The 27,476-nt window shown below is 51.0% G+C and overlaps 1 protein-coding gene across 1 annotated transcript in view; it reads right to left on the bottom strand.

The window, feature by feature from the left end:
* The window catches only part of DYSF (dysferlin), a 113,365-nt gene that overhangs the window by 65,241 nt on the left and 20,648 nt on the right, over positions 1-27,476 (bottom strand). The window contains exons 6-27 of the mRNA XM_083368049.1: positions 27,169-27,356; positions 25,494-25,622; positions 25,321-25,383; positions 23,972-24,022; positions 23,555-23,585; positions 22,253-22,368; positions 21,528-21,654; positions 20,494-20,597; positions 19,871-19,939; positions 19,738-19,781; positions 18,029-18,111; positions 16,334-16,375; positions 14,983-15,098; positions 14,760-14,873; positions 13,595-13,772; positions 11,670-11,794; positions 10,815-10,921; positions 5,711-5,903; positions 4,582-4,737; positions 3,770-3,901; positions 2,875-3,041; positions 399-513 (exon numbers count right to left, since the gene is read on the bottom strand). Coding sequence (XP_083224175.1) covers positions 399-513; positions 2,875-3,041; positions 3,770-3,901; positions 4,582-4,737; positions 5,711-5,903; positions 10,815-10,921; positions 11,670-11,794; positions 13,595-13,772; positions 14,760-14,873; positions 14,983-15,098; positions 16,334-16,375; positions 18,029-18,111; positions 19,738-19,781; positions 19,871-19,939; positions 20,494-20,597; positions 21,528-21,654; positions 22,253-22,368; positions 23,555-23,585; positions 23,972-24,022; positions 25,321-25,383; positions 25,494-25,622; positions 27,169-27,356 — 2,450 coding nt within the window. The remainder of the gene's footprint in view (positions 1-398; positions 514-2,874; positions 3,042-3,769; positions 3,902-4,581; positions 4,738-5,710; positions 5,904-10,814; positions 10,922-11,669; positions 11,795-13,594; positions 13,773-14,759; positions 14,874-14,982; positions 15,099-16,333; positions 16,376-18,028; positions 18,112-19,737; positions 19,782-19,870; positions 19,940-20,493; positions 20,598-21,527; positions 21,655-22,252; positions 22,369-23,554; positions 23,586-23,971; positions 24,023-25,320; positions 25,384-25,493; positions 25,623-27,168; positions 27,357-27,476) is intronic.

Raw genomic sequence — 27,476 nt, 5'->3', positions numbered from 1 at the left:
CCTCCCCTCCTCTTCCTCTTCCTCCTGCTCCCTCTCCCCCTCCTCCTCCTCTTCCAAAACTCCATTCCCTCCTAGCACTGATGATGTTTCCTAATTGGGTCATGAAACATCTGCAAGAAAACAACCAAGCTCAGAGAGCACCCAGGACCCCACAGTCCTCCCCCTCCTCCTTCCCACTTCTAGCACGGATGATGGTCCCTAGTTGGGTGACGGGACGTCTGCAAGAAAACCACCCAGCTGAGAGAGCAACAAGGACCCCTCATTTCAACCCCGAGCTACAAATGTTCTCCTTTCTAAGTCAGAAGAAAGCTGAGGAGAAGGAAATTCCATGATCCATTAGAAGGAAATTTCTCCACACACACACACACCTCAGTTACACCAAAGAAGCCCTCGCTTACCACATCTGTGTAGGCTTCGGCCATATGGATCCACTGGCCTCCTGGAAGCCGAACTTGATTCTCAAAGACCTCCTCCACAAAGCTCATGTGACCAGTGTCCACGTCATGCAGGAGCCTGAATTATGTAAGGGGGGGAGAAAATGACCCTGACTTCTCTTCACTTTTTTCTCTCACCCTAAAAGCGGAAGTCCTCCTAACCCCTTGCCTTGTGACAAGGACGTCCCTGCCACCGTTGAGTTCCTCAGTCTTCCTTAGGTTGGCAGGAGACGGCAGAAGCCAACTCAGGAAGAAACTGGGTAGCCAGAAAAAGATATTTCTGCCCCTTACGTTCCTGAAAATTCAGAGTGGACCCATCTTTCAGCAACGAAGTTCCTCCTTGTATCACCAAGGCCATCATCATCATCGTGACCTTTGTTGCCGAAAGATGGATCTTCTCCAAATTTTGTTGCTGAAGGATGGATCTTCTCCAGATGTTGAAGGTGATGACCTTGGTGAGGCCAAGAGCAACTCTTTGGGTAACTGGATGAGTCGCAACCGTTGATGAGACTCTAAAGCCACACAACATTTGAGACTCCTGAAAGTTCTCAAATGGACCTCACATCTTCTTCGCTCCAAATACAAAAGGCCACCCTTAATTCATGTTCTGACCCAGGTTCCTGTTTCCCACCTTCCTGTAACTGAACGGTGGGGAAGATGATCCGTAAGGAATCTGGACTGTGGGGAATGGAACCAGCACCTAGAGACCTGAGAAGGCCATCCCAGGGGTTCAAGGAAAAGGCTGGCATCTGGAAAGACCCCCAGGCACAGCAGTCCACAGATAATGGTAAAAATGACCAAGCGCTCGGCCCACCAGAACGTGGTTCTCTTCGAGTTTCACACGTTCAGACCCTTTCACCCGTGGCCTTCTGCATCCCACACCCAGAGCTGTCATCCCACAAATTCACCGGTTTTGCAAAGCCCCCGGCCACTCTGCCCCGTTGTCTCCGGAGATTCTCAAATCATCCAGGGCACGGTTGGCCCAAAGGCGTTTTTCCAAAAGGCAACTGGACTTTCTTGGGGGGGTTCCCCCATTTTGCTTCTCATCGGAGAAGCTTCTTCAGTTCTGACTGAACGGTGGAAGGCGGAAGGATTTGCATTCCTGCTGGTTATCCAATTGTTAGTACTTTTTCTGAGAGTCGTTGAGGCCACTTGGGGATCTATCTGTAAGAGTCACCTGAATCAGAGGTGACTCTTACAGATAAGATAAATGGGTGTGGAGCCCTCTCGGGATGGTTGAAAGGACTCTGTTGTAGAGGGGGAACATGTGGTGCTGTATCCCTCCCCCCACTCTACAGAGAGGGCCACTCTGTTTTAACATCGATGGCCTCTTTGCCTTCTCTTTCAAACCAGGGGTCCTCTCTGGCCATAAGGTGGACTTTGGGGATCTTCAAAAGTGACCTCTAAGGCAGGTGGGCTGCTGAATCCTGTTACAGGTCCACACCCATCTGCACTCCGATTGAGGTGACTCTGAGGATAGCGATAAGCCCCCAAGTGGCCTCAACGACTCTCAGAGCGCTAACAACCCAACTTTGGAGTGCTAACGTCCAGATGACTGCAAAGAATATAAATCCTTCCATTCCCCACCAATCAGTCAGAACTGAAGAAGCTGTTGGGATTCCTCACGAGCCCGTGGATCCGGCAGCTGAGTCTGAGGAATCAGAAGAGGAGGAGGAGGGGCCCAGACTGACATCAGAGTCGGAGGAAGGCTCTGAGGAGCTCCAAGGCTTACAGTCGGACGAGGAGCCCGGCCCCTCTACTCGCGCTCAGGCTGAGACACAGCTGTGCTGGGAGCCTGAGTTGGACAGTGATGAAGCACAGCTGGGACAAATCCAGGATGCACAAAAGCGCCGGGAAGAGAAGTGAGTAGGGCAGAAGAAGGCAATGGGGCGGCTCCAAAGGCAAAGGAGAAGGCATTAGGAAGCCATGCCTGGGCTGAATAATAAAAGGGGAGGTGTGGGAGGTGCTGGTTGTCGAAGGCAGCCGTTCGTGTTGAGGATGGAGTTTCTGTGAACTGGGTTTGTTTGCCTTGGACATTGACTCAGGTCTGTGAATAATAAAAGGGATTGCTTTTTCTTGCGGTTCCAGCCTGCTTCTTGGAAGAGGGCTTTCCCCTTGCGAGCATAACCAGGACTCACGTAGGCTGGGGCAGAACAGAAGCTTCTTGGATGAGAAGTGAAACGTCTTCAGGGAAAAACACCCCAAGAAGGTCCAGTTGCCTTTTGGGTCTAACTCTTAATGTCCACCTCCATGTTGCCAGGGCCCACCAGGTTCCTTCATGAGATCATGCATCACGGCGGCCCATGGGAGGAATCCCTGAGGTGGTGGTGGGGAGAAGGACGGGATGCGGCTCCCCTGAGCTAGAAAGACTTAACCAAGGATGGGCCAAGGAATGGGAAGAGACCCCGGAGTCTTCAGCCTCCCGCCAACCGTCACTCACGTCTTCTCAGGGCTGACAAACCAATCTCCGGCCCAGGCCCAACCGGTGCAAGGCTTGAAACTGTCCTTGGGCAGCTTGATCTTGCCTGTGATGTCCGAATACTTGGGGTAGGTCAGACCAGTCGTGCCCCAGTTCCCTACCAAGGCCAGCTTCGTTTGGTTTTCATACTAAGACCCGGAAGAGGGAGAAAAGGAGAGAAATTGGGGGTGAGCGAATGGGCAAACCCACTCCCCAGAGAGGGCACGTGCTGCAAAGTCACAGGAGGGGGGGTGGGGGTTCCCGAGGAACTGAGAGGCAAATCAGCCTGGAATCCTTGGTATGCAAGAAGAGAGTCAGCGTGGAGCCTCCTCCCTCCACCCAGGGCATCTGCTGGTTATGAAGACCGTGCTTTAGTCTGGCACGATCCCTGTCTATAGGCAGGCACCAGTGAAGAAACTACTCTGAATAAATCCTCATGTTGTTCCTGGTTCTTTGCACCTGACCCGACCTCAGAGGTGAGCAATGAACTTGTTGGTGTGTGCAAGCTAAAATGAAACTTTGATGGGTGGAATTCTACTCAGTGCAATGGGCAGATGAACAATGTTTAATTAAGAACGATTGGGGCCACCAGAAGAACAAGAACCAGAGGAGGAGGAGGAGGAGGAGGAGGGGGGTTGGAAATAGTAGTAGTAGTAGTTTCTCTCTCCAGGACTAGAAGCAGAAAGGTGTAAAGTAGAGTCGGAGCATCAGGAAATGAACATTTAAGCCCTTTTGAGTTTCTGAATGGGAAGGTCTCTGCCCGGTTCATGTTCCAATGCAAGGGGGTGTCCACTCCTCTCCTCTTGCAGAACCAGCAACCCAGTTCTGGAGAACTTCCCTGTCCCGATTCCATTAGAGAAGGTCAGACCTGACTCACCGTTTCAGCAAAGACAGACAACCTGCCCTCCGTCGTCTGGTTGAACTCCTTCTCGTCCACAGCCAGCCCCAGCCACAGCCGGACGCGGATCTGGGCCGGGATCCTGGCACCCGACACCTCTTCCTGCGGACACTAGGAAGGAAGGAAGGAAGGAAGGAAGGAAGGAAGGAAGGAAGGAAGGAAGGAAGGAAAGAAAGAAAGAAAGAAAGAAAGAAAGAAAGAAAGAAAGAAAGAAAGAAAGAAAGAAAGAAAAAGAAAGTTGGTATTTCCAAAAAAAGAAACTCCTGGGACTTGATTTTACTAAGAGTATACTACTTTACCGAAAATCTACATAAATAAAATAAAATAAAAAATAAAAAATAAAAAATAAAAAATAAAATAAAATAAATAAAAAATAAAATAAAAATAATAAAATAAAAATTAAAAATAAAATAAAATAAATAATAATAAATAAAATAAAATAAATAACAAATAAAATAAAATAAAAAATAAAATAAAACTAATAAAATAAAAAATAAAAATAAAATAAAATAAAAAATAAAATAAAACTAATAAAATAAAAAATAAAAATAAAATAAATAATAAAATAAAATAAAAAATAAAAATAAATAAAAATAAAATTAAATATCAAACAGGCCAAGGACGGCCCCATGACTCCATCCAGCGTGAGGCATTCAGTCGGCCGCAAAGGCTTTGGAGACCAAAAGAAAAATTGTTACTTAACTTCAAAGTAGTTGTGAACCTTTTACCCTGCATGTCCTCCCCACCCCGATTAGAAAGTCAACATCCCGCCTGGCCCCCAGGAAACTTACTTTTAAGAATATGGTCTGGAGCTTCCCGCAGTTCTTCCCACAGCAGCTGGCTCCGTTGCGTGAGAAGAGGATCTCCCGGGCCGGCAGCCGGGCGTAAGCCACCCGCCGGTCGCCTTGCAGCATCCAGATCACCACATCCGGGAGGCTGTTCTGGGGCTGGCAAAGAGAGGGTTAACGGGAAGAAGGGGTCTTGGGCCAGGCGAATCGGACCCGTCAGCTGAGTGGATCAAGGGACAGAGTAGATCCGGGCCTCAGGAAAGGCCCTAACGGAATCCATCAAGAGAGTCTCCTTCATAAAACGGGATAAGTTGGATTAGATCAGGTGTCTTCAAATTTGGACCTTGGATGACTTGTGGACTTCAACTCCCAGAATTCCTCAGCCAATTCTGGGAGTTGAAGTCCACAAGTCATCCGAGGGCCAAGTTTGGAGACCCCTGGGTTAGATGATGCTACTTTTGCTTGGACTCTCCGGTGGCTGCATGGCGACACACAAGGAACAGTTGGGGACAAACGTGCCGTGGCCGATTCGCCATGGCCAGCTTGCCACGGCCAATTTGTGGAGGCCAGCTCACCGCGGGACAACTCATCTACAGGACAATTCGCCATGGCCAGCTCGCTTCCAGACAATTCAACAATTCAATTTCACGATTTAAAATAGTTTAAAAAATATCCTCCGTTTTGTCATTTTGTCATTCCTGTTTCATTTCATCTATTTCTCCAATGATTCTGTCCCACCATTTCTTCGCTTATCGCCCCAAAGGCGCTTTTTCAGGAGGCAAGTGGACTTTGTTTTTCTTTGGAAAGAAAAAGTGGCCTCTGAAAGGAGGCAAAGGAACAGCGGTCTGCAAGCAGTATAAATCCTTCCGTTCCCCGCCATCCAGTCAGAACCCGAAGAAGCTTCTTGGACGAGAAGCGAAACCTCTTCAAAGGAAAAACAAGAAAGTCCCGTTTGCGCCCGAAAAAAGCAGCTTTGGGACAATCAGGACCCGGATGACGGAGAAGCTCCGTGGACACGTGGCCGGTGGCGCTTGCCCCCCCCCCCCTTTCCCAAGACATCCCAAAAACGGCTAAGTGGGTTCGGGACAGGCGGAAGTCCCGGTTCCTCGTTGGCTGCCGGAACTGCACTCACCTCCTCCCCCAGGGACGTGAGCCGAGAGAGCCAGTCTTCGGCCTGATCCAAAACCGCCTGCAGGTCGGAGTCTTCGTGCTTCATCTTCAAGGCCGCCTGGACCATCTGGTTGAGGTTGGTGGTCCGGAAGCGGTACAGATACTGGTCCAGGTGGGTGCTGTTGGGCTTCTGGGTGACGTCGGCCAGGGGCTGGCTGCGGGAAGGGAGGCCGGGTTAGCCTCCTCCTAACCCATTAGGCTAATGAGCATTTCCCCCCCCCTCAAAACCAAGGGACATGTTGTGGCTGATGGACACCCTGAAAGGTGACCCCGGCCAGAGCGAGGAAGAACTCAAAGCAGCAGCAGCAGATCGGAAGAGGTGGAGAGGCCCCGAGAATTGCCCAGACGCTCCTCCTCCTCTTCCTCCTCTTCCTCCTCTTCCTCCTTCTTCCTCCTCCTCCTCTTCCTCCTCCTCTTCCTCCTCCTCCTCTTTCTCTTCCTCCTCCTCCTCTTCCTCCTCTTCCTCCTCTTTTTCCTCTTCTCCTCCTCCCTCCTCTTCTTCCTCCTCCCTCTTCTTCCTCCTCCTCCTCTTCCTCCTCCTCTCCCTCCTCTTCTTCCTCCTCCTCTTTCTCTTCCTCCTCCTCCTCTTCTTCATCCTCCTCTTCTTCCTCCTCTTCCTCCTCTTTTTCCTCTTCTCCTCCTCCCTCCTCTTCTTCCTCCTCCCTCTTCTTCCTCCTCCTCCTCTTCCTCCTCCTCTTCCTCCTCCTCTTCCTCCTCCTCCTCTCCCTCCTCTTCTTCCTCCTCCTCTTTCTCTTCCTCCTCCTCTTCCTCCTCTTTCTCCTGCTCCTGCTCTTTCTCCTCCACTTTCTCCTCTTCTTCATCCTCCTCTTCTTCCTCCTCTTCCTCCTCTTTTTCCTCTTCTCCTCCTCCCTCTTCTTCTTCCTCCTCCCTCTTCTTCCTCCTCCTCCTCTTCCTCCTCCTCTTCCTCCTCTTCTTCCTCCTCCTCCTCTCCCTCCTCTTCTTCCTCCTCCTCTTTCTCTTCCTCCTCCTCTCCCTCCTCTTCTTCCTCCTCCTCTTTCTCTTCCTCCTCCTCCTCCTCTTCTTCATCCTCCTCTTCTTCCTCCTCTTCCTCCTCTTTTTCCTCTTCTCCTCCTCCCTCTTCTTCTTCCTCCTCCCTCTTCTTCCTCCTCCTCCTCTTCCTCCTCCTCTCCCTCCTCTTCTTCCTCCTCCTCTTTCTCTTCCTCCTCCTCCTCCTCCTCTTCTTCATCCTCCTCTTCTTCCTCCTCTTTTTCCTCTTCTCCTCCTCCCTCCTCTTCTTCATCCTCCTCTTCTTCCTCCTCTTCCTCCTCTTTTTCCTCTTCTCCTCCTCCCTCTTCTTCCTCCTCCCTCTTCTTCCTCCTCCTCTTCTTCCTCCTCCTCTCCCTTCTCTTCTTCCTCCTCCTCTTCCTCCTCCTCTTCCTCCTCTTCCTCCTCCTCTCCCTCCTCTTCTTCCTCCTCCTCTTCCTCCTCTTCCTCCTCTCCCTCCTCTTCTTCCTCCTCCTCTTCCTCCTCCTCTTCCTCCTCCTCCTCCTCTCCCTCCTCTTCTTCCTCCTCCTCTTCCTCCTCCTCTTCCTCCTCCTCTTCCTCCTCTTCCTCCTCCTCCTCCTCTCCCTCCTCTTCTTCCTCCTCCTCTTCTCCCTCCTTTTTCCTCCTCCTCCTCCTCCTCCTCCTATTTATATTCCTATTTAATTACCCATCTTCTCTATTTAATTCCTGTAATTTTTACTATTTTCCATATTTATAAATTGTGTTTTATGTGCAGGTAGTCCTCCACTTACGACCGTACTGAAGCCTAAAATTTCCATTGCTAAGCGAGACAGCTGTTATGTGAGTTTTACCCCTGTTTTATGACCTTTCTTGCCACCGTTGTTAAGTGAATCACTGCAGCTGTTCAGTTAGTCACACGGTCGTTAAGTGAGTCTGGCTGCCCACCATTGACTTTGCTTGTTGGAAGGTCGCAGAAGGGGATCACGTGACCCCAGGGGGACCCTGAGACCGTCATAAAGACAAGTCAGTTGCTCAGCGTCTGTATTTCGATCCCGTGACCAATGGGGACCTTGCAACGGTCGTAAGTGTGAAAAACGGTCCTAACTCAGTGCCGTTGTAACTTTGAACGGTCACTAAACGAATTGTTGTAAGTTAAACACTCCCTGTATCTATTTAATTGCATTGTAAGCCTAATTACCCGTTTTCTCTATTTAATTCCTGTAATGTTAACAGATTTTTATATCAATAATTGTATTTTATCATTCTATTTAATCGCACTGTAAGCCGCCCAGAGTCACTCTTGATAGCAAGATGGGCAGCCTGTAAATTCAGTGAATAAATATATAAAGCAATCCAGGGACTAGAATAAAGAGACTGTCTCTCCTTCTCCTGCCTCTCCCACCCAACCGGGGCAAATTGCTCAGTATCTTCACCCGAGTTTTCCTGTCTGTGATTCTTCCTAAGCATCCTGCAAGCGTAAATTATATCGGAGGAGAAAAGCTGCAGCTTTCCAAAGAAAAATGGATTGACAAAGGCTCTCTTAATGGAGCAGAACAGAACAGAATTACAAGTAATAATAGGACAGGACAGAGTAGAGTAGAGTAGAGTAGAGTAGAGTAGAGTAGAGTAGAGTAGAGTAGAGTAGAGTAGAGTAGAGTAGAGTAGAGTAGAACAGAACAGAACAGAAGGAATAGGGAAGAGAAGAGAAGAGAAGAGAAGAGAAGAGAAGAGAAGAGAAGAGAAGAGAAGAGAGGAGAGGAGAGGAGAGGAGAGGAGAGGAGAGGAGAGGAGAGGAGAGGAGAGGAGAGGAGAGGAGAGGAGAGTAGAACAGAACAGAACAGAAGGAATAGGGAAGAGAAGAGAAGAGAAGAGAAGAGAAGAGAAGAGAAGAGAAGAGAAGAGAAGAGAAGAGAAGAGAAGAGAAGAGAAAATATGGAACGGAACGGAACGGAACAGAACAGAATAGAATAAGGATAGGACAGGACAGGACAGAACCATTCAGTGTTACAAAGGCACTTTAGAAAGTGACTTACGACCATTTTTCACACTTACGACCATTTCAGCATCCCTGGAATCAACATTCAGACACTTGGCAACCAACTCATTATTATGATGGTCGCTGCGTCCCAGGAGGGGGGGGTGTCACGTGATCCCCTTTTGCAACCTTCTGACAAAGTCGAGGGGGAGCCAGACCCACTTAACAACCGTGTCCCTAACTTAATAATTGCAGGGACTCTTTTAACTTCGGTGGCAAAGGCGGTCATAAAAGGAGGCAAAACTCACTTAACAGGTGTCTCGCTTAATAACAGACATGTGGGTCTCAGTCGTGGTCGTAAGTCGACCATAAACCCTGTTCCGAATATTGACCCCTGACCCCATTAGCTCTTCGGAGGCAAAACATTTGCCACAAGCCAAGACTGACAAACAGAGTTTGGCCCTTCTGCTAATGGGGGGGAGGGAGGGAGGGCCTTTGCTTGGCCAAACGGAGAGGTCTTCTAGTCCTCTGGAGGCTTGTCTCCAGTTCAGCCCTCGGAAGGAAAAACAAACACTTTGTCCTTCCACATAAGCACAAAATAACATTTTTGTGCTGGGTTATTTTCAGCTGTTGTGGAAACCCATCCTATTTATTTTTCTTTCAACAAACTCCGTCCAGAGAAATCCCCCAGGAACTTTTAATTTGGAGCAACATCAGCCTCAACCGTCTTGCCTCCCACCGCCATCTTTCATTCCTGGAATTTGCTGCCGTTTCTCTACAGGGGGGTGGGATTTTGCACATGCCCAGAGACCATGCTTCCTTGTTCATTTCTTCACATGCCCCTGTTTTGGACTTAAATCATGGGGGGAGGTCAAAATAGGAAGGAAAGAAGGAAGGAAGGAGAGAGAGAGAAAGAGAGAAAGAAAGAAGAAAGAAAGAAAGAAAAAGAGAGAAAGGAAGAAGAGAGAAAGAAAAAGGAGAAAGAGAAAGAAAGGAGAAAGAAAAAGACACAGACAAAGAGAAAAAAAGAGACAGAAAGAAAGAAAGAGACAAAGAAAAGAGAGAGAAAAGAAAGAAAAAAGAAAGAAAAAGAAAGAAAGAAGAGAAATAGAAAGAAGAAAGAAGAACAAAAGAAAGAAGAAAAAAGAAAGAGAAAGAGAAAGGAAGAAAGAAAAAAGGAGAGAAAGAAAGAAAGAAAGAAAGAAAGAAAGAAAGAAAGAAAGAAAGAAGAAAGAAGAAAGGAGGGAAGAGAGAAAGAAAAAAGAAAAGAAGAAAGAGAAAGAAAGAAAGAAAAAGAAAGAAAGAAGAGAAAGAGAAAGAAGACAGAAAAACAAAAGAAAGAAGAAAAAAGAAAGAAAAAGTGAGAAAGAAAGGAAGAAAGAAAAAAGGAGAGAGAAAGAGAGAAAGAAAGAAAGAAAGAAAGAAAGAAAGAAAGAAAGAAAGAAAGAAAGAAAAGAAAGAAGAAAGAAGAAAGAAAGGAAGAGAGAAAGAAAAAAGAAAAAAGAAAAAAGAGAAAGAGAAAGAAAGAAAGAAAGAAAGAAGAGAAAGAAGAAAGAAAGGAAGAGAGAAAGAAAAAAGAAAAAAGAAAAAAGAAAAAAGAAAAAGAGAAAGAGAAAGAAAGAAAGAAGAGAAAGAAGAAACAAAAAAGAAAGAAAGAAAGAAAGAAAGAAAGAAAGAAAGAAAGAAAGAAAGAAAGAAAGAAAGAAAGCATCCAGAGAATGACTTCACAGAGGCTTTGAACCCGAAGGGGTCCAAACCGTGAACCTGGGGAGGGGGAGACACACCCACCCACCCACCCACCCCCACCAGAGAGAGGGCTCTTCCTGCCAGCCCAGCCCAGCCCTCAGCCGCACAAAGGGGTCATTGAGGCAGGCCTGGAAATTGATGACCTGCCTCCAGCATCCCCTTTGCCACCTGGGGGCCTTGGCTCAGTGCCCCCCCCGGAGCAGCCTGTCCCCCCCCCCAACGGAGGGCCTTCTTCAGCCCCAGGACCCCCTCCAAGCTAAACAAACAAACTCCTGGCAAACCCAGCCAGCAGCAGCCCCCACCCACCCTGGGCCTGGCCACAGAAACACAGGCACAGACACACACACAGACACACACACAGACACACACACAAGCCTACCTGCAGTCCGTCATGAACTCATCCAGCATCTGAGCCACCAGGGTGTCCAAGGTGCTGGCCGAGCGCTGGGCTTTGCGGGCCAGGTGGACCAGCTCCAAGTTGGCAGCCTGCACCGGGCAGAGAGCGAAAGGCCACACGGCGCTAAGGGAGGGGCCTGTCTCCGGCCCTGGCCGCCCTCCCGCCCGATGGCCCAGGATGCAGCGGAAGGCGCACACGGACACCTGGCGGTGCCTTGCGCTGCGCCCTTTGGGAGCCCCCGGTGGGAACACGAGAGAGCCCTTGGGCCGTCAAAGGAGGGACAATTAACCACGACGCCCAGGAAAAACCAGGCTTGGCCTTGATCACCCTGGCACGGCCTCCATCTTGACTTTCCTGACGCGTTCTGTAGACCTCCCTGTGCAAAACGTTGGACTAGGCTGCAGAGAAGCCAGACGTGTGGAACGGCTTCCCTCCAGAAGTCGGGAGCGCTCCATGGTGGGAGGTTTTCAAGAAGAGACCGTCTGAAATGGCATAGGATCTCCTGCTTCAGCAGGGGGTTGGACTAGAAGACCTCCAGGGTCCCTTCCAGCTCTGCCCTTCCGCGCTCCTGAGTCTCGGGACCGCTGCCGATCCCCCAGCTGAGCCTCAGAGGCTGTCATTCTTCCGTCCATAAACCCACAACAAGCCAGGTTGTCCCTCCGCGAGGATCCCGTCCCTTTGCTCCTTCGCTCACAAGGACGGGATCGGCTCGTTCTACTCACTGACCGAGACCGCCATCCTCTAAGACCGCAGAGAAAAGCAGAATCATCTCCCGGAAACAAACCGGGGTGGGGGTGGGGGGCTCCAAGGCTGGCCTTTCCATGCCCGAGGACTCACCAGCCGGTCTGCCGCCCTGGCGAGGAGATTCTGGGCATCCATCCGGTAGCTGCTGTCTTCCCAGTAGGAGGAGAGCACCACCACGGGCTTCACGTTGCCCCAGGGAAGGTAGTAATAGTGACAGCCTGGGGACGGAGAAGGCAGAGAGGCCTCCATCAGTCATCAGGCGGTCCTCGACTTACGACGCTTCCTTTAGTGACCGTTCAAAGTTACCACGGCGGACCTGAAAATAGTGACCTTGGACCCGTTTCAACACGGTTTCCCACAGTCCCGTGATCAAAATTCAGAGGCTGGGCCACGGACTCATCTTTATGACGGTTGCGGTCTGCCTTTTGTGACCTTCTGAGAAGCGAAGTCAGAGGGGAGGCCAGAATTCACGGAACAGCAGTTTGACTAACTTAACAACTGCAGGGGGTTCCCTTCAGAACTGTGGCGAGAAAGGTCGTAAAATGGGGAAAAAACTCATTTAACGAATGTTTCAACTGAGCGACAGAAATTCTGTTGAGGTCATAAGCCGAGGACTTGCCTGTTTTTATTTATTTAATATCTACACCAGGGGTAGGCAAGCTTGGTTCTTTTATGACTCGTGGACTTCAACTCCCAGAATTCCTGAGCCAGCATGAGGGAACTATGGCCCCTTCATGACTCGTGGACTTCAACTCCCAGAATTCCTGAGCCAGCATGAGGGAACTATGGCCCCTTCATGACTCGTGGACTTCAACTCCCAGAATTCCTGAGCCAGCGTAGGGGAACTATGGCCCCTTCATGACTCGTGGACTTCAACTCCCAGAATTCCTGAGCCAGCGTGGGGGAACTATGGCCCCTTCATGACTTGTGGACTTCAACTCCCAGAATTCCTGAGCCAGCATGAGGGAACTATGGCCCCTTCATGACTCGTGGACTTCAACTCCCAGAATTCCTGAGCCAGCGTGGGGGAACTATGGCCCCTTCATGACTTGTGGACTTCAACTCCCAGAATTCCTGAGCCAGCATGAGGGAACTATGGCCCCTTCATGACTTGTGGACTTCAACTCCCAGAATTCCCGAGCCAGCATGAGGGGAACTATGCCCCTTCATGACTCGTGGACTTCAACTCCCAGAATTCCTGAGCCAGCGTGGGGGAACTATGGCCCCTTCATGACTCGTGGACTTCAACTCCCAGAATTCCTGAGCCAGCGTGGGGGAACTATGGCCCCTTCATGACTCGTGGACTTCAACTCCCAGAATTCCTGAGCCAGCGTGGGGGAACTATGGCCCCTTCATGACTCGTGGACTTCAACTCCCAGAATTCCTGAGCCAGCGTGGGGGAACTATGGCCCCTTCATGACTCGTGGACTTCAACTCCCAGAATTCCTGAGCCAGCATGGCTCGGCTTGGAAACTCTCCATTTCTCCTCAGCGTGGTTGGCTCAGGAATTCTGGGAGTTGAAGTCCACGAGTCATAAAAGAGCCAAGGTTGCCTACCCCTGGTCTACACCATCAGTCGACAAATGATAATAGTCCAAGAATGTCCCCTCAGGAAATTAAATATAACATTTATCCTATGCTATGTTGACTCTGTAGAGCCATATTGTGGTGCTTTTACAATGGCTTTACCCTAATTTAATATTTTATCTCATTTATACAGGTATGTAAAGTGTGTGGAGTTTATCTCATAAAGTCCACGCACCTTACACATATGTGTAGGCTCACCCATCTTCAAGTTACCAAATATTAGACTACTAGGTGTTGCTCCGGGCACCTCCCAGCCCCACAATTCTACAAATCTGTGAACGGCACCAGGAGAGATCCACAGTTTTACGATTTTAGGAGGCTAAAAAGGAAAGACCGCCATCAGCCAGAACTCCCATCCAGGAGCTGAAAGGTCAAAGGTCTCCAGTTCTGTTCAGGGGTCAGCCTGACTCGGACGCCCAGCTCCTTCCTCACCATCAAAGACCGCCCGGCTGAACTGGGTGGTGGACGCCAGCGGCAGGCAGGTGTTGTCAAACTTGTTTCCGTAGTTGCCGATGCTGACCTCAAACTGGACAGCATCACCCACGCCTTGCAGCAAGGTGGCCGAATAGAAGGCGGCGAAAAGACTGTACTTCCGCCGACGCAGGTATTTCTGGAAAAGACAGGGAATGAGAGAGAGAGAGAGAGAGAATGATAGATAGATAATAATAATAATAGAAAGACAGACAGACAATGATAGATAATGATTGATAGATAGATAGAACATAGATAGTAGATAGAAGATAGATAATGGTAATGATAGTTAGAAGATAGAAGATAGATAGACAATGATAAATAATGATAGATAGATAGATAGATAGATAGACAGATAGATAGATAGATAGATAGATAGAGATAGACAGACAGATAGAAAACAGACATAGATAGATAGATAGATAGATAGATAGATAGATAGATAGATAGATAGATAGATAGATAGATAGACACAGATAGAAAACAGACATAGATAGATAGATAGATAGATAGATAGATAGATAGATAGATAGATAGAGATAGACAGACAGATAGAAAACAGACATAGATAGATAGATAGATAGATAGATAGATAGATAGATAGATAGATAGATAGATAGACACAGATAGAAAACAGACATAGATAGATAGATAGATAGATAGATAGATAGATAGATAGATAGATAGATAGACAGACAGACAGACAGACAGACAGACAGACAGACAGACAGACAGACAGACAGACAGACAGACAGACATGCTGGCCTGGAAATTCTGGGACTTTGAGTCCACAAGTCTTAAAGTGGCCAGGTTTGGAGACCCCTGCCCTAGATGATCCCCTTGAGGTCTCTCTAAGGACATTCCTCCCTTTCAGTGAAAAGATGAAAACGTCTGTGGCTTCTTAACGACTCTCTGCAAGGAGGCAAATGACCGGCTGTCTGCAAGGCGTACAAATCCCTCCATTCCACAGCATCCAGTCAGAGCTGAAGAAGCTTCTGGGATGGGAAGCGAAACCTCTTCCAAGAAAACCCAGAAAGTCCGTTTGCCTCTTGAAAAAGCAGCTTGGGGACAACCCTGACCTGGAGGACTGAGAACCTCCGTAGACAAGATGGCTTCAAAGCTTTACCTCCACCCTCAGGATGTCATCAGCAGGGATGTCTCCCAACTTCTGCTCCACATGGTCTACCAGCTTGGTCTCCAGTTCCACCAGCAGTCTGCCACGATAAGCCACACCTTCTCCCTTGGGATAGAAGAAGGAGCCTATGAGAAGGTCCCCCTTCACAAACCAACTCTTTGGCCATCTGGATGAAGCCAACTGCTTCTCGGGCGCCTCAGAAGAGTTGTCTCACCTTGCCAGTGTTGAGTTCTTCATAAGGGTCAGGAAATCCAGTGAACTCCCTCGGGCTGCCGTAGAGGTTGATGTAACAGGGCCCAAAGGTGGGCAGGAAGCCAAGACCATCATCCACTGCGGGAAGAGACCCATGAAGGTGGAACTAGGGGAAACCATTGTCTACCTGAAATAACCCCTTTTAAAGTCCACCCAAATATTCTTCTACTGAAACAAGATGTTTTTTTTTAATCTTTTGGGCTGAAAATGGTAGAACGGAGAAGAAATCCTTCAGGGGTTTTTCCAAGCCATGACATTCAACTAGGGCAGGGGTAGGCAACCTTGGCCCCTTCACGACTCGTGTACTTCAACTCCCAGAATTCCTGAGCCAGCATGGCTCAGCTTGGAAACCTCTCTTTCCCCTCAGCATAGCTGACTCAGGAATTCTGGGAGTTGAAGTCCACCAGTCATAAAAGAGCCAAGGTTGCCCACCCCTGAACTAGGGCGACAATGAACATGCTCGCAGTCTCTTCTCAGTTATGATGTCACATCTATACAACGGTCGCAGCCTTCTGGATTTCTAGTAATCAAAGCAAGGTGTCCACCTCCAGGGCTGCAGAAGGCCACCAGTGGGAACACTCAATGACTACTCTCATGTTCTGCAGATACCTTCAACAAAACCACATCAATCTGCAATCAACCGCCCAGGTTTAGAATTTGGGGGAGGGGCCTGATATATTTGCACAAAGACCCATCCTGCTCCATAAGTGTTCCTCAACCTTGGCAAGTGGAAGGTGGATGGACTTCAACTCCCAGAATCCCCCAGCCAGCAAAGTCCACCCATCTTCCACTTGCCAAGGTTGAGAAACACTTATGGAGCAGGATGGGTCTTTGTGCAAATATAGATTGCAAGGTGGACGGGGGAAATCTGGGAGCTGAAGTCCACCCATCTTCCACTTGCCAAGGTTGAGGAACACTGAGTAAGCAAGAGAGACTGCATGGTGGACGGGGGAATTCTGGGAGTTGAAGTCCACCCCACCCCCATCTTCCAGTTGCCAAAGCTGAGAAGCATTGAGCTGGAGGGATGGTAGGGGGAAAGGACGCCCACCCCGCCCTCTGGAAACATTAACCCTACATCTCCCCTCTTTCAGAGAGTTAGACATGCACAGTCGCATCACCTGAGGATTTAAACCGGGATTACGGATCAAAGCCACTTGGGTAATCCTCACCCCAACTCCCATGCCTTCCCCAATGGAGGCCACGTGCGTCATGCATTCAAGAGCTGGGATTTGATTTTAAATTCGTTTTAAATTCGTTTTAAACACTCGGGAGGGGGAGGGGGAGGGAAAGAGAGAGTCATGCTAAGGACATACTGTCGGTCGCTTGGAAGAGTTTCGTAGTGGCGGGAAACTCATCTGAAGCACAAAGAAAGAGGGGGGGAGTGTAAAAGTGAGGTCCTTTTGGGTGGGGCACCATCTGCTAAAGAAGAGGGCAGCTAGGACCACCTGAGAGATACGGGGCAAAAACGAAGAGGTGGCTTTCTTAAATTACAGAGTACAGAAGGAGAGAGCTGGAAGGAACCCTGGAGGTCTTCTAGTCCAACCCCCTGCTCAAACAGGAGTCCCTCTCCCATTACAGACAAGAGGCTGTCCAGTCTCTTCTTGAAGGCTGCCACATCAAGTTTCCATCCGTTGCTTCTTATCTTGCTTTCTGGTATCTTTAGAGAATAGGTTGACCCCCCCTCCTCTTCTTTGGGGCGGCCCCTCAAATATTGGAAGATGCCACCACGTCACCCCAGTCCTTCTCTTTGGCAGATGAGACCAAGGGTAGGCAACCTCAGCTCTTTTATGACTCCTGGACTTCAACTCCCAGAATTCCTGAGCCAGCATAGCTGGACTACCCCTGGACTAGACGTACAGAATTCCTGCAGCCGTTCTTCCTGGGTTTTAGTCTCTCGTCCCCTGATGATCTTGGCTGCTCTTCTCTGCACTCTTTTTGTCCTACTCCTTGGGAAGGACCTGGCCCAGCCAAAGTCAGCACCCAAACTGTAGAGGGCGTGACTCTGAATTAGTATAACAGAGTTGGAAGGGACCTTTAGGTCATCTAGTCCAACCCCCTGCCCAAGCAGGAGTCCCTACACCGTTTCTGACAGGTGCCAGTCCAGTCTCTTCTTGAAAGCCTCCAGTGATGAAGCACCAACAACATCCGAAGGCAAGCTAGAATAGAATAGAATAGAATAGAATAGAATAGAATAGAATAGAATAGAATAGAATAGAATAGAATAGAATAGAATAGAATAGAATAGAATAGAATAGAATAGAATAGAAAATAGTAAATAATAATAGAATAGAATAGAAAATAGTAGAATAGAATAGAAAATAGTAAATAGAATAGAATAGAAAATAATAGAATAGAATAGAAAATAGTAAAGAATAGAATAGAATAGAATAGAATAGAATAGAATAGAATAGAATAGAATAGAATAGAATAGAATAGAACAGAACAGAACAGAACAGAATAGAAGGAATAGGGAATAGAATAGAATAGAATAGAATAGAATAGAATAGAATAGAATAGAATAGAATAGAATAGAATAGAATAGAATAGAATAGAATAGAATAGAATAGAACAGAACAGAACAGAACAGAACAGGAAGAGAAGAGAAGAGAAGAGAAGAGAAGAGAAGAGAAGAGAAGAGAAGAGAAGAGAAGAGAAGAGAAGAGAAGAGAAGCTGGAAGGGACCTTGGAGGTCTTCTAGTCCAGCCCCCTGCTCAAGCAGGAGAACCTATACCATCTCAGACAGGTGACTGTCCAGTCTCTTCTTAAATACCTCCAGGGATGGAGCACCCACGATTTCTAGAGGCCAGCTGTCCCACTGGTTAGTCAATGCCTTGGTCTTGCTGTGGTTTTCATGGATGGCTCACCAGCCCTGAAGCAGACTAGAGAGCCCATCAGCCACACCCCCTGACCTCCGGGCAGCCTGAGGTTGGCTCACTCAGGCAAGAGGAGACCCCATCTGCCCCCCTGCCAAGTCAGCCCAGGGATCGGGGCAGGCTGGACCCGCTCACCTTCCAGTTCTCCTCCTGGAGTGGAGATTTTGGACATGCAGAGGTAGCTGGTGCCAATGATGTCGTTGTGGGTGACGCGGTCCCTGCAAAACAAAACCTCGACGTTGATTGACATGCATTCGATCCAGTTGCCCGCTAGGAATAATATTTTTCCACTAGGGTCAAAGTTTTCAGCACAATTGACAGATCTCCGGGGGGAAACTGTTCTAGCTTGGGAAATCCGAAACCGCAGCGAAATTCCAGGAAGGAAGCTTTCTCTGTCCCATTGCTGCCATCTAGTGTTCATTCAGATTTTTTCAGCTTAGACTGGTACCCTTGCTGGTGTACAAGAAAAGCAACCCCCAACTTGCTGTTTGGACTCGGGAAAGGTTTGGAGAAAGCATTCAGGCTTGTTCAATAAACCATGGTTTTCAAATATGGCATGAAGCAACGATGCAACTGTGGGGTCCTTGGCACTCTCTTGGCTTAGATGTTTTCTTGCAGTCGTTTCATTACCCAGCTAGGTAACATCCGCAGTGCTACTGGAAGGGACTGGGGGTTTGTGGAGAGGAGGAGGAGGAGGAGGAGGAGGAGGAGGAGGAGGAGGAGGAGGAGGAGGAGGAGGAGGAGGAGGAGGAAGACTGTGGGGTCCTTGGTGCTCTCTGAGCTGGGTGGTTTCCTTGCAGACGTTTCAGTACCCAGCTAGGCTACATCATCAGTGCTAGAAGGGAGTGTGTTGTGTGGAGGAGGAGGAGGAGGAGGAGGAGGAGGAGGAGGAGGAGGAGGAGGAGGAGGAGGAGGAGGAAAAAGACTGTGGGGTCCTTGGTGCTCTCTGAGCTGGGTGGTTTCCTTGCAGACGTTTCATGACCCAACTAGGGAACATCATCAGTGCTAGAAGGGAGTGTGTTGTGTGGAGGAGGAGGAGGAGGAGGAGGAGGAGGAGGAGGAGGAGGAGGAGGAGGAGGAGGAGGAGGAGGAGGAAAAAGACTGTGGGGTCCTTGGTGCTCTCTGAGCTGGGTGGTTTCCTTGCAGACGTTTCAGTACCCAGCTAGGCTACATCATCAGTGCTAGAAGGGAGTGTGTTGTGTGGAGGAGGAGGAGGAGGAGGAGGAGGAGGAGGAGGAGGAGGAGGAGGAGGAGGAAAAAGACTGTGGGGTCCTTGGTGCTCTCTGAGCTGGGTGGTTTCCTTGCAGACGTTTCAGTACCCAGCTAGGCTACATCATCAGTGCTAGAAGGGAGTGTGTTGTGAGGAGGAGGAGGAGGAGGAGGAGGAGGAGGAGGAGGAGGAGGAGGAGGAGGAGGAGGAAAAAGACCGTGGGGTCCTTGGTGCTCTCTGAGCTGGGTGGTTTTCTTGCAGACGTTTCATTACCCAGCTAGGCAACATCGGTGCCAGAACAGAATATGGGGGGGGGAGGAGGAGCAACAGGAGGAGGAGGACTGTGGGGTCCTTGATGCTCTCTGAGTTTGTATGTTTCCTTGTAGACACTTCATAACCCAACTAGGTAACATCACCCATGCTAGCAGGGAAGGGGGCTTTACTCCAGCTGGGCAGAGTCCCCGTGGCTCTCAGAGGTTCAAAAAACGGAGCAGGACTGAACTCAGCCCTCAGCTCAAAGAAAGCCCACCCGCCCCCTTTTCCCCGTCCCCAAACTTACAAACCGGGGGATCAAGTTAAAAATGACAGACCCAGGCAGGTCCGGACGTTTGCTGAATCCTGGCTCCTTACTCACCAGTCCATGACGCGGATCCTCATCTTCTCACACATGGAGGGGAACTGCAGGGAAGGGCACGGGGGGGGGGGGTGTCAGAGAGGGCCTTCGGGGAGGGGGCGCCGCTCAAAGGGCGGGGGGTCCGATCGCTCACCATGGCGGGCAGCGTGATAGTCTGGTTCCACTGCGGATTGGCGTTCTTCTCCACAATCCGACTGCAGAGCTGCTCGGAGGAAAGAAAGAGGCCCTGAGCAGAGCCCTCCCCTCCTCCTTGGGGGCGCCCCCCTCCCCCTCCCCACCTCGGGTGGGGGCTTCCACAGGGGAAGAACGCTACGGGGAGTCCTCGATTTACAACATTTCTGTAGCTAAGCGAGACTGTGGTTAAGTGATGACCTCTCTTGCCACGCTTCTTAAGCAAATCGCTGCAGTCGTTCACTTAGTAACATGGTTGTTAAGTGAATCCGGCTTCCCCATTGACTTTGCTGGTCAGAAGGTCACAAAAGGGGATCCGGGAGCCTCATCACCTTAGGTGACCTTTTGTGCCCTTTTTCCCAAAGTCTCAACGTCTTTTTTTGTAACAGGGGGACCAAAACGGGATGCCGTATCCCCGGTGGGGCCTTACTAAGGCTTTACAAAGCGGCCCTGGCGCTTCGCGTGGTCTCGATTCTACGCCCGCAAGGATCGCCTTAGCTTTTTTGGCTGCTGCCATTCGTGAGACTGGGGGGGAGGGGGAGGCCGCCCAATCCCAACCCCACCCATGGCGTGTAGCCCACGTACCGTTTTCCCCGCAAAGGTCACCTCCACAAAGGGATCCACCAGGTTCTTCTTGTTGCTCTCAAAGCCGAAGATCTGCTTGACGCTGTCCATCACGGCATCGTCCACTGGAAGCAGAAGACCACAAGGTTGGGAGGGGCCTGGCAGCAAGGACTGGGGGATGGGGCCAGGGGAGGGAGGGAGGGAGGGAGGGAGGGAGGGAGAAAGGAAGTGAGAGAGGGAGAGAGGGAGGGAGGGAGGGAGGGAGGGAGGAAGGAAGGAAGGAAGGAAGGAAGGAAGGAAGGAAGGAAGGAAGGAAGGAAGGAAGTGAGAGAGGGAGGGAGGGAGGGAGAACGGAAGTGAGAGAGGGAGAGAGCGAGGGAGGGAGGGAGGGAGGAAGGAAGGGAGCAAGGGAGGGAGGGAGGGAGGGAGAAAGGAAGTGAGAGAGGGAGAGAGGGAGGGAGGGAGGGAGGAAGGAAGGAAGGAAGGAAGGAAAGAAAGAAGGAAGGAAGGAAGGAAGTGAGAGAGGGAGGGAGGGAGAATGGAAGTGAGAGAGGGAGAGAGCGAGGGAGGGAGGGAGGGAGGAAGGGAGGGAGGGAGGGAGGGAGGGAGAAAGGAAGTGAGAGAGGGAGAGAGGGAGGGAGGGAGGGAGGGAGGAAGGAAGGAAGGAAGGAAGGAAGGAAGGAAGGAAGGAAGGAAGGAAGGAAAGAAAGAAAGAAGGAAGGAAGGAAGTGAGAGAGGGAGAGAGGGAGGGAGGGAGGGAGGAAGGAAGGAAGGGAGCAAGGGAGGGAGGGAGGGAGGAAGGGAGGGAGGGAGGGAGGGAGAAAGGAAGTGAGAGAGGGAGGGAGGAAGGAAGGGAGGGAGGGAGGGAGGGAGGGAGGGAGGGAGGGAGGGAGGGAGAAAGGAAGTGAGAGAGGGAGGGAGGGAGGGAGGGAGGAAGGGAGGGAGGGAGGGAGGGAGAAAGGAAGTGAGAGAGGGAGGGAGGGAGGGAGGGAGGGAGGGAGGAAGGAAGGAAGGAAGGAAGGAAGAAAGGAAGGTCTCCCCCCTCCCCCACTCACTCTGGGGCAGGTCTTCTGCGCGATAGACCCTGAGGGAGAAATGGGCACCCCTCAGAGCCACGCCGGGCAGCCTCAGGATGTTGCCCTCGATGTCTTCTTTGTCCTCTGCAGTTTCCTTCTTCTCCATCTGTCAAGAGAGCAAGTGAAGCCGCTGCCTGCCTTTTACGCCTTGGGACTGGGGTACCTGAAGGACCACGACCCCCTCTCTCCAGGGGTGCCTTTCCATCTCCTCAGAGACACCTGGGACCCTCCTGCCTCCCTCTCTGGAGTCCCTCTCGGCTTGGTCCCCTCCTCCCAGCCCTGGCAGTTCCCCCAAGAAGAGGAGGGGGAGGAGGGGGGGAGGGAGAGAAGAAGGAGGAAGGGGAGGAAGGGGAGGAGGAAGGGAGAGGGAAGAGAGGATGGGGAGGAGGAAGGGAGACAAGGAGTAGGAGGGAGAGGAGGAGGAGGAGGGGGAGGAGGGGAGGAAGAGGAGGGGAGGAAGAGGAGGAGGGAAAGGAGGGGAGGAAGAGGAGGGGGAGGGGGAGGAGGAGGAGGACTACGGGGTCCCTGGTGCTCTCTGAGCTGGCTCGTTTCCTTGCAGACATTTCATGGCCCAACCGGGTGACCTCGCGAAGGGCTAGAAACATGCGCCTGACAGACCCATGGGCGATCGGCACAATAGGCATCTTTGGAGGGGGGGGTTTCCCCCTTTTGCAACTCTGGCCGCCTTCGCTGCCAATACTCACGGGGGCTTCATCCCCGGGGCCGAGGACATACAAGCTGACTTTCAGGTAGCCTCTGGCACCAACGGAGAAGTCCTCCGGGTCGCAGAGCAGCAGCCACTTCCGGAGGAAGCAATGCTCTGGGGGGGGGAGAGAAGAAGGAGACCTCAGTCGCGTTGACCCCCCCACAACTGCCCCACCTGATCGGACCGAGGCCGGTCTGATAAAATGAGGGGATCGCCCGTCGCGTGGCGCTGGGTCTCAAACCCGGGCTGTTCGCTTTCCAGTTGACAAGCTCAGCGTCTTAACCCCTGAGCCGCCACAAGGCCCCTGGTGCGCGCACACACACACACACACACACGCACACACACACGCACACCCACACACCACACACACCCAAAATAAGCTTTAGGCCCCAAAGGTTCAGGAAAGGCAGAGCACCCAGCCCATACATTGTTCAGCTAGTCCCCAACTTACAACCACAATGGCACCCAAAATTTCTGTCGCTAAACGAGACATTTGTTCAATGAGCTTTGCCCCCTTTTATGACCTTTCTCGCCCCGGTTGTTAAGTGGATCCCTGCGGTCATTAAGCAAATCTAGCTTCCCCCATTGACTTTGTCAGTAGGTCACAAAAGGGGATCACACGCCCTGGGACACAGCGACCGTTGTAAATGTGAGTCAGTCACCGAGCCTCCGAATTTTGACCGCGGGGAGGCTACAACGGTCGTCCATGTGAAAACCGGGTCGTAAGTCCATTTTTTTCAGGGCCGTTGTAACTTTGAACGGTTACTAAATGAACCGTCGTAAGTGGAGAACTACCTCTTAATGGTTTGGGCGTCAGAACCCGGACTTGAACTCGCAACCAGTGCAGCCGCACCCCCCATGACATTTTGCTGAAGGGGCTGCGCTGGTTGCGAGTTCAGGCTTGTAACTTTCTGTGTATTCTGCTGCTGTGGGGGGGAAAAGTCAAGTCACTTCCCCTCCCCCCCTTTATTTCTTTTCTTCTTCTTCGTTCTGCACTTTTTTTCTCTTTGACTTTCTCGATTTCTTTGTTCCTCTATTTTATCTTATCGGAAACTTAAGAAGGCTGATCCAGCCCTCCGGCAGAAGAGCAAGCCGCCTTTGCCATTTGTCTGAAATAGTATATAGGGTTTCCTGCCTGAGCAGGCTTTGGACTAGATGACCTCCAAGGTCCCTTCCAACTTATTATTATCACCATCACCATCATCATCATCATCATTATTATTATTATTATTATTATTGTTGTTGTTGTTGTTGTTGTTGTTGTTGTTGTTGTTGTTGTTGTTATTAAACTTCCACTCACTGGGTTCAGCATAAATTGTTCCTACGTCCACCTGAAAGACATAAGCACCAGGACCCTCAGGCTGGACCCCATTGCTCCCCAGAAGCCCCCCCCCCCTTGTCCTCACCACCCACCCAGGACACACAATCTGGGCCCCTCCTCGTCAATGATCCAACACTGGAGGTTTTCAAGAAGAGGCTGGACAGCCATTTGTCTGAAACGGTATAGTTCTTCCTGCCTGAGCAGGGGGTTGGACTAGATGACCTCCGGGGTCCCTTCCAACTCTGTCATTCTGCCATGGTTCTGCAGACGAGGGGGGGGGATTCGTTGCTTTCTCCTGTGATGGTGGGGGACAGCACACCACCAGGAAAGAGAGACAGGTTGTCTCCGTAATTATTTGGAGGGACGAAAGAGCCGGTTAGGAAAGATCTGACTTACCCGGAATTCTCCAATGACGGAATCCGTCCGGAGAGAACGAGAGTCAACAACCTGGAAAGGACACACACACACACACACACACAAACAAAAAGCTTCCACTGAAATGTGGCCTAAGATGCCTGCTGATCTTCTGCCACCTCCCCACCCGAGGGTCTCTCCCCGCGAGGCAAGCTTAGTGTTTGGACCGAGACCCCAACCCTCCATGCCTGCGCCGAGACCTGGCAAGCTTCTCATGAACTTTCAGCAGGCTGAGTGGAGACTTCCTGAGATTTCGGGGCAAAATGGCGGGTATCCCTGGAGGGTCCGTGAGCTCCCAAGATGGGAGTGGATTTGGCAATACTCAAAGGGAGCCGGCTGGCCCTTATGCAGAGGGTACCAGGTGAGAAAGTGGGAGGGGTGAGTTCTAGTCCCACCTTAGCAATGAAAGATGGCTGGGCGGCTTTAAGCCAATGACCATGAGACGGTCAGTTCTAGTCCCACCATAGGCATGAAAGCCGGCTCGGCAGCTTTGAGCCAATGACCAGGAGACAGTGAGTTCTAGTTCTACCTTAGGCATGAAATCCAACTGGGCAGCTTTGGGCCAATCACCAGGAGTCGGTGAGTTCTAGTCCCACCTTAGGCACGCAAACTGGCTGGATGACTCTGGGCCAATCACCAGGAGACAGTGAGTTCTAATTCTACCTTAGGCATGAAAACCGTCTGGATGACTCTGGGCCAATCACCAGGAGACGGTGAGTTCTAGTTCTACCTTAGGCATGAAAGCCAGCTGGGTAACTCTGGCCCAATCACCAGGAAAGGGTGAGTTCTAGTCCCGCCTTAGGCATGAAAGCTGGATGGATGGCTTTGGGCCATTCCTCAGGAGACGGCGAGTTCTAGTTCTGCCTTAGGCATGAAAGCCAGCTGGGTAACTCTGGCCCAATCACCAGGAAAGGGTGAGTTCTAGTCCCGCCTTAGGCATGAAAGCTGGATGGATGACTTTGAGCCATTCCTCAGGAGACGGCGAGTTCTAGTTCTGCCTTAGGCATGAAAGCCGGCTGTCTCAGCCCCACCCGCCTCACAGGGTTGCTGTTGTGAGAAAACAGAAGGAGGAAACTGTGTTGGCTCTATTTGCCGCCTTGTTTCGTGAAAATAGAAAAGGTGGGACGCAAATAAATAAATGGTAAACGAAACAGGGGGGAAAAGAGGTGAATTCTCACAGATGTGGAACGCGCCTCCCCAAAGGAATGAAAGTTGCAATGGCCTCACACCATGTCGGTCCCGTGGGATCCGTGCATCTCGTGGGAACCCGTCCTACGTCCCATGACACCTCCGCCGCGTAAGCCGAGGGGGAGAACCTCCCGCCCACTTACCGTGATGAATATGGGCTGATCGAAAAGGTCCACGGGGGATTCGAAGACGTTGAAGAAGAAGCTCTGCGGGAGACAGACGGAGGAGGGGGGGCTCAGCAGCACCCCAAGGGAAGAAGTGCAGAAAAAGGGGTCCTCAGCCCCCCCAAGTCACCCAAGCCCCCCTCTTTTTTCACCTCATCAAAAAAGGGTCCGTTTCCTTTCCGGATCCTGGTTCTCTTGGTCTGCCCCACGGCCGTGACCTTCACCACGGACTTGAGGTTGACCCCGGAGAGTTGCCTCCCTTCAATGACGCGCACCCGGATCTGGGAAGGAGAAGAAAGAGGAGAGGACACCAAGGTCTCATGATGTTCTGTACCAGCCTGCTACCGGCCCTGCAGAAAAGGCAGGGACAACCCCTTTACAAACGGCAAGAGGCTGGAATTAAGCCTGCCAAATTTATTAAGATAAAACAGAGCAAAACAAGACACCAACCATGAAACAGGAGCTATGAAACAGGAACTATTCAAGCGGTTGCCTTCAGCAAACCAGCCCTCCCACGCATTCCCCTTTTATACAGTTCAGGGCGTGGCTTCTCTCTGCCTCCTTCCGAGGAGCCCCATTGCCTTCCTCTGTTTACTCCTGCTTGACTGCCTCCTGCGTCGGGCGTCCTTGAACAGGGCCAGCTGTGGGTCATCTTCATCCACGCTGTCAGGCTCACACAGCTGGGTTTCCATCGTGACCAGGTGGGAGGGGCCTGGCTGAGGGCTCTGCAGAGCCTCAAGGCCATCATCAGCAAGCTCTTCAACACCCCCCTCCTCCTCCTCTGAGTCGTCCGACCCAACTGCCGAACCCACAGGCTGACCCTGAATCACAACACATGAGCAGAGAAATGGCGCCCGCCCACCCCCACCTCAAAGCAGAAAGGGAAGGGAGGACGGAGAAGGTCCAAAGGCTGAGAAGAGCCACCAAGAGTGGAACTGAAAGCCTCGGAGCTCCCCTTCGTTCTGCACCTGGGCTCCAAGCTGGACCTCTGCCTCTTTTTCTGACCAAGAATCTGCAGCATTTATCACATTTATCGGATCCAACAGTAGAAAATATCTGCAGCTCAGGGCTCGACTGGTTGCAGACATTTCATTACCCAACTAGGGAACATCATCAGTGCTAGAAGGGAGCGGTGTGTGTGGAGGGGGGGAGGAGGAGGAGGAGGAGGAGGAGGAGGAGGACTGTGGGGTCTTTGGTGCTCTCTGAGCTGGGTGGTTTCCTTGCAGACATTTCATGACCCAACTAGGTAATATCATCAGTGTTAGAAAGGAGTGTGAGAGGAGGAGGAGGAGGATGACTGTGGGGTCCTTGGGGCTCTCTGAGCTGGGTTTTTTCCTTGCAGACGTTTCATGACCCAACTAGGGAGCATCATCAGTGCCAGAGAGGAAGGGAGTTTTCTCCTTGTTTATATACAGCAACTTGCCCTGCCTTGTGTTGCTCCAGCTGCAGCATCCGCTTTGGTAGTTCCTCGATGACAGCCTTGTTTTCTCCCTGATTGTCTGGATCGAAGAACCACCAAGAGGGAAACCTAGACCGTCCCCTAGCTGGTTGCACATCTGGATGGTGGCCTGTCCTTCTCACCCTCCAACCCAAAGTCTCTAGCCATGTGTTCAGGGCTCCCAGCCAGGCTGGACCACTGGAGCCTCAAGCACGGGCAGATGTTCTCCACCAGCAGCGAGAGGCTAACCCAGGCTCCTCACTCAAAGCCCTTTTGCCTCCTGAAACCCTCTTTAGATGAAGGGCAGAACCCGCCCACAGCTGCACGAAGGGCAGGACCTCCCAAGGCCTGCGTGAAGGTTGTCCCAAGGTGGGCTTGAGGTTGCTCACCTGGAAATCCTGGGGCTTGTTGGAGAGCAGCTTCCGGGAAGCGCTCCTCCTTCTCCTACTCGCGGGAAGAACGTGAGACGGGGGCCTTCTGGGCAAGGGAGGCTGGTCAGGAGCCGAGGGTCTGGCGGAGGGCTCGGCTTCCTCCTCGGTGCCCAGCTGCTCTTCGCTGTCCTCTTCTCCCCCCGTGTCTGCAGGAGAGAGAAGCTTCAGGACAGCTCGCCCTCCAAGCCAAGGCGAAAGGAGACGACGCGGCTTCTCGTGGGATTAGATTTCTAAGAACGGCCAGGAATAGGGTGACCAACTTCAGA

Source organism: Vipera ursinii (genome assembly GCF_947247035.1).
Source record: "Vipera ursinii genome assembly, chromosome: 7".
Taxonomy (NCBI): domain Eukaryota; kingdom Metazoa; phylum Chordata; class Lepidosauria; order Squamata; family Viperidae; genus Vipera; species Vipera ursinii.
Note: the sequence above shows the minus strand (reverse complement) of the source record. Positions and strands in the feature narration are given on the sequence as shown.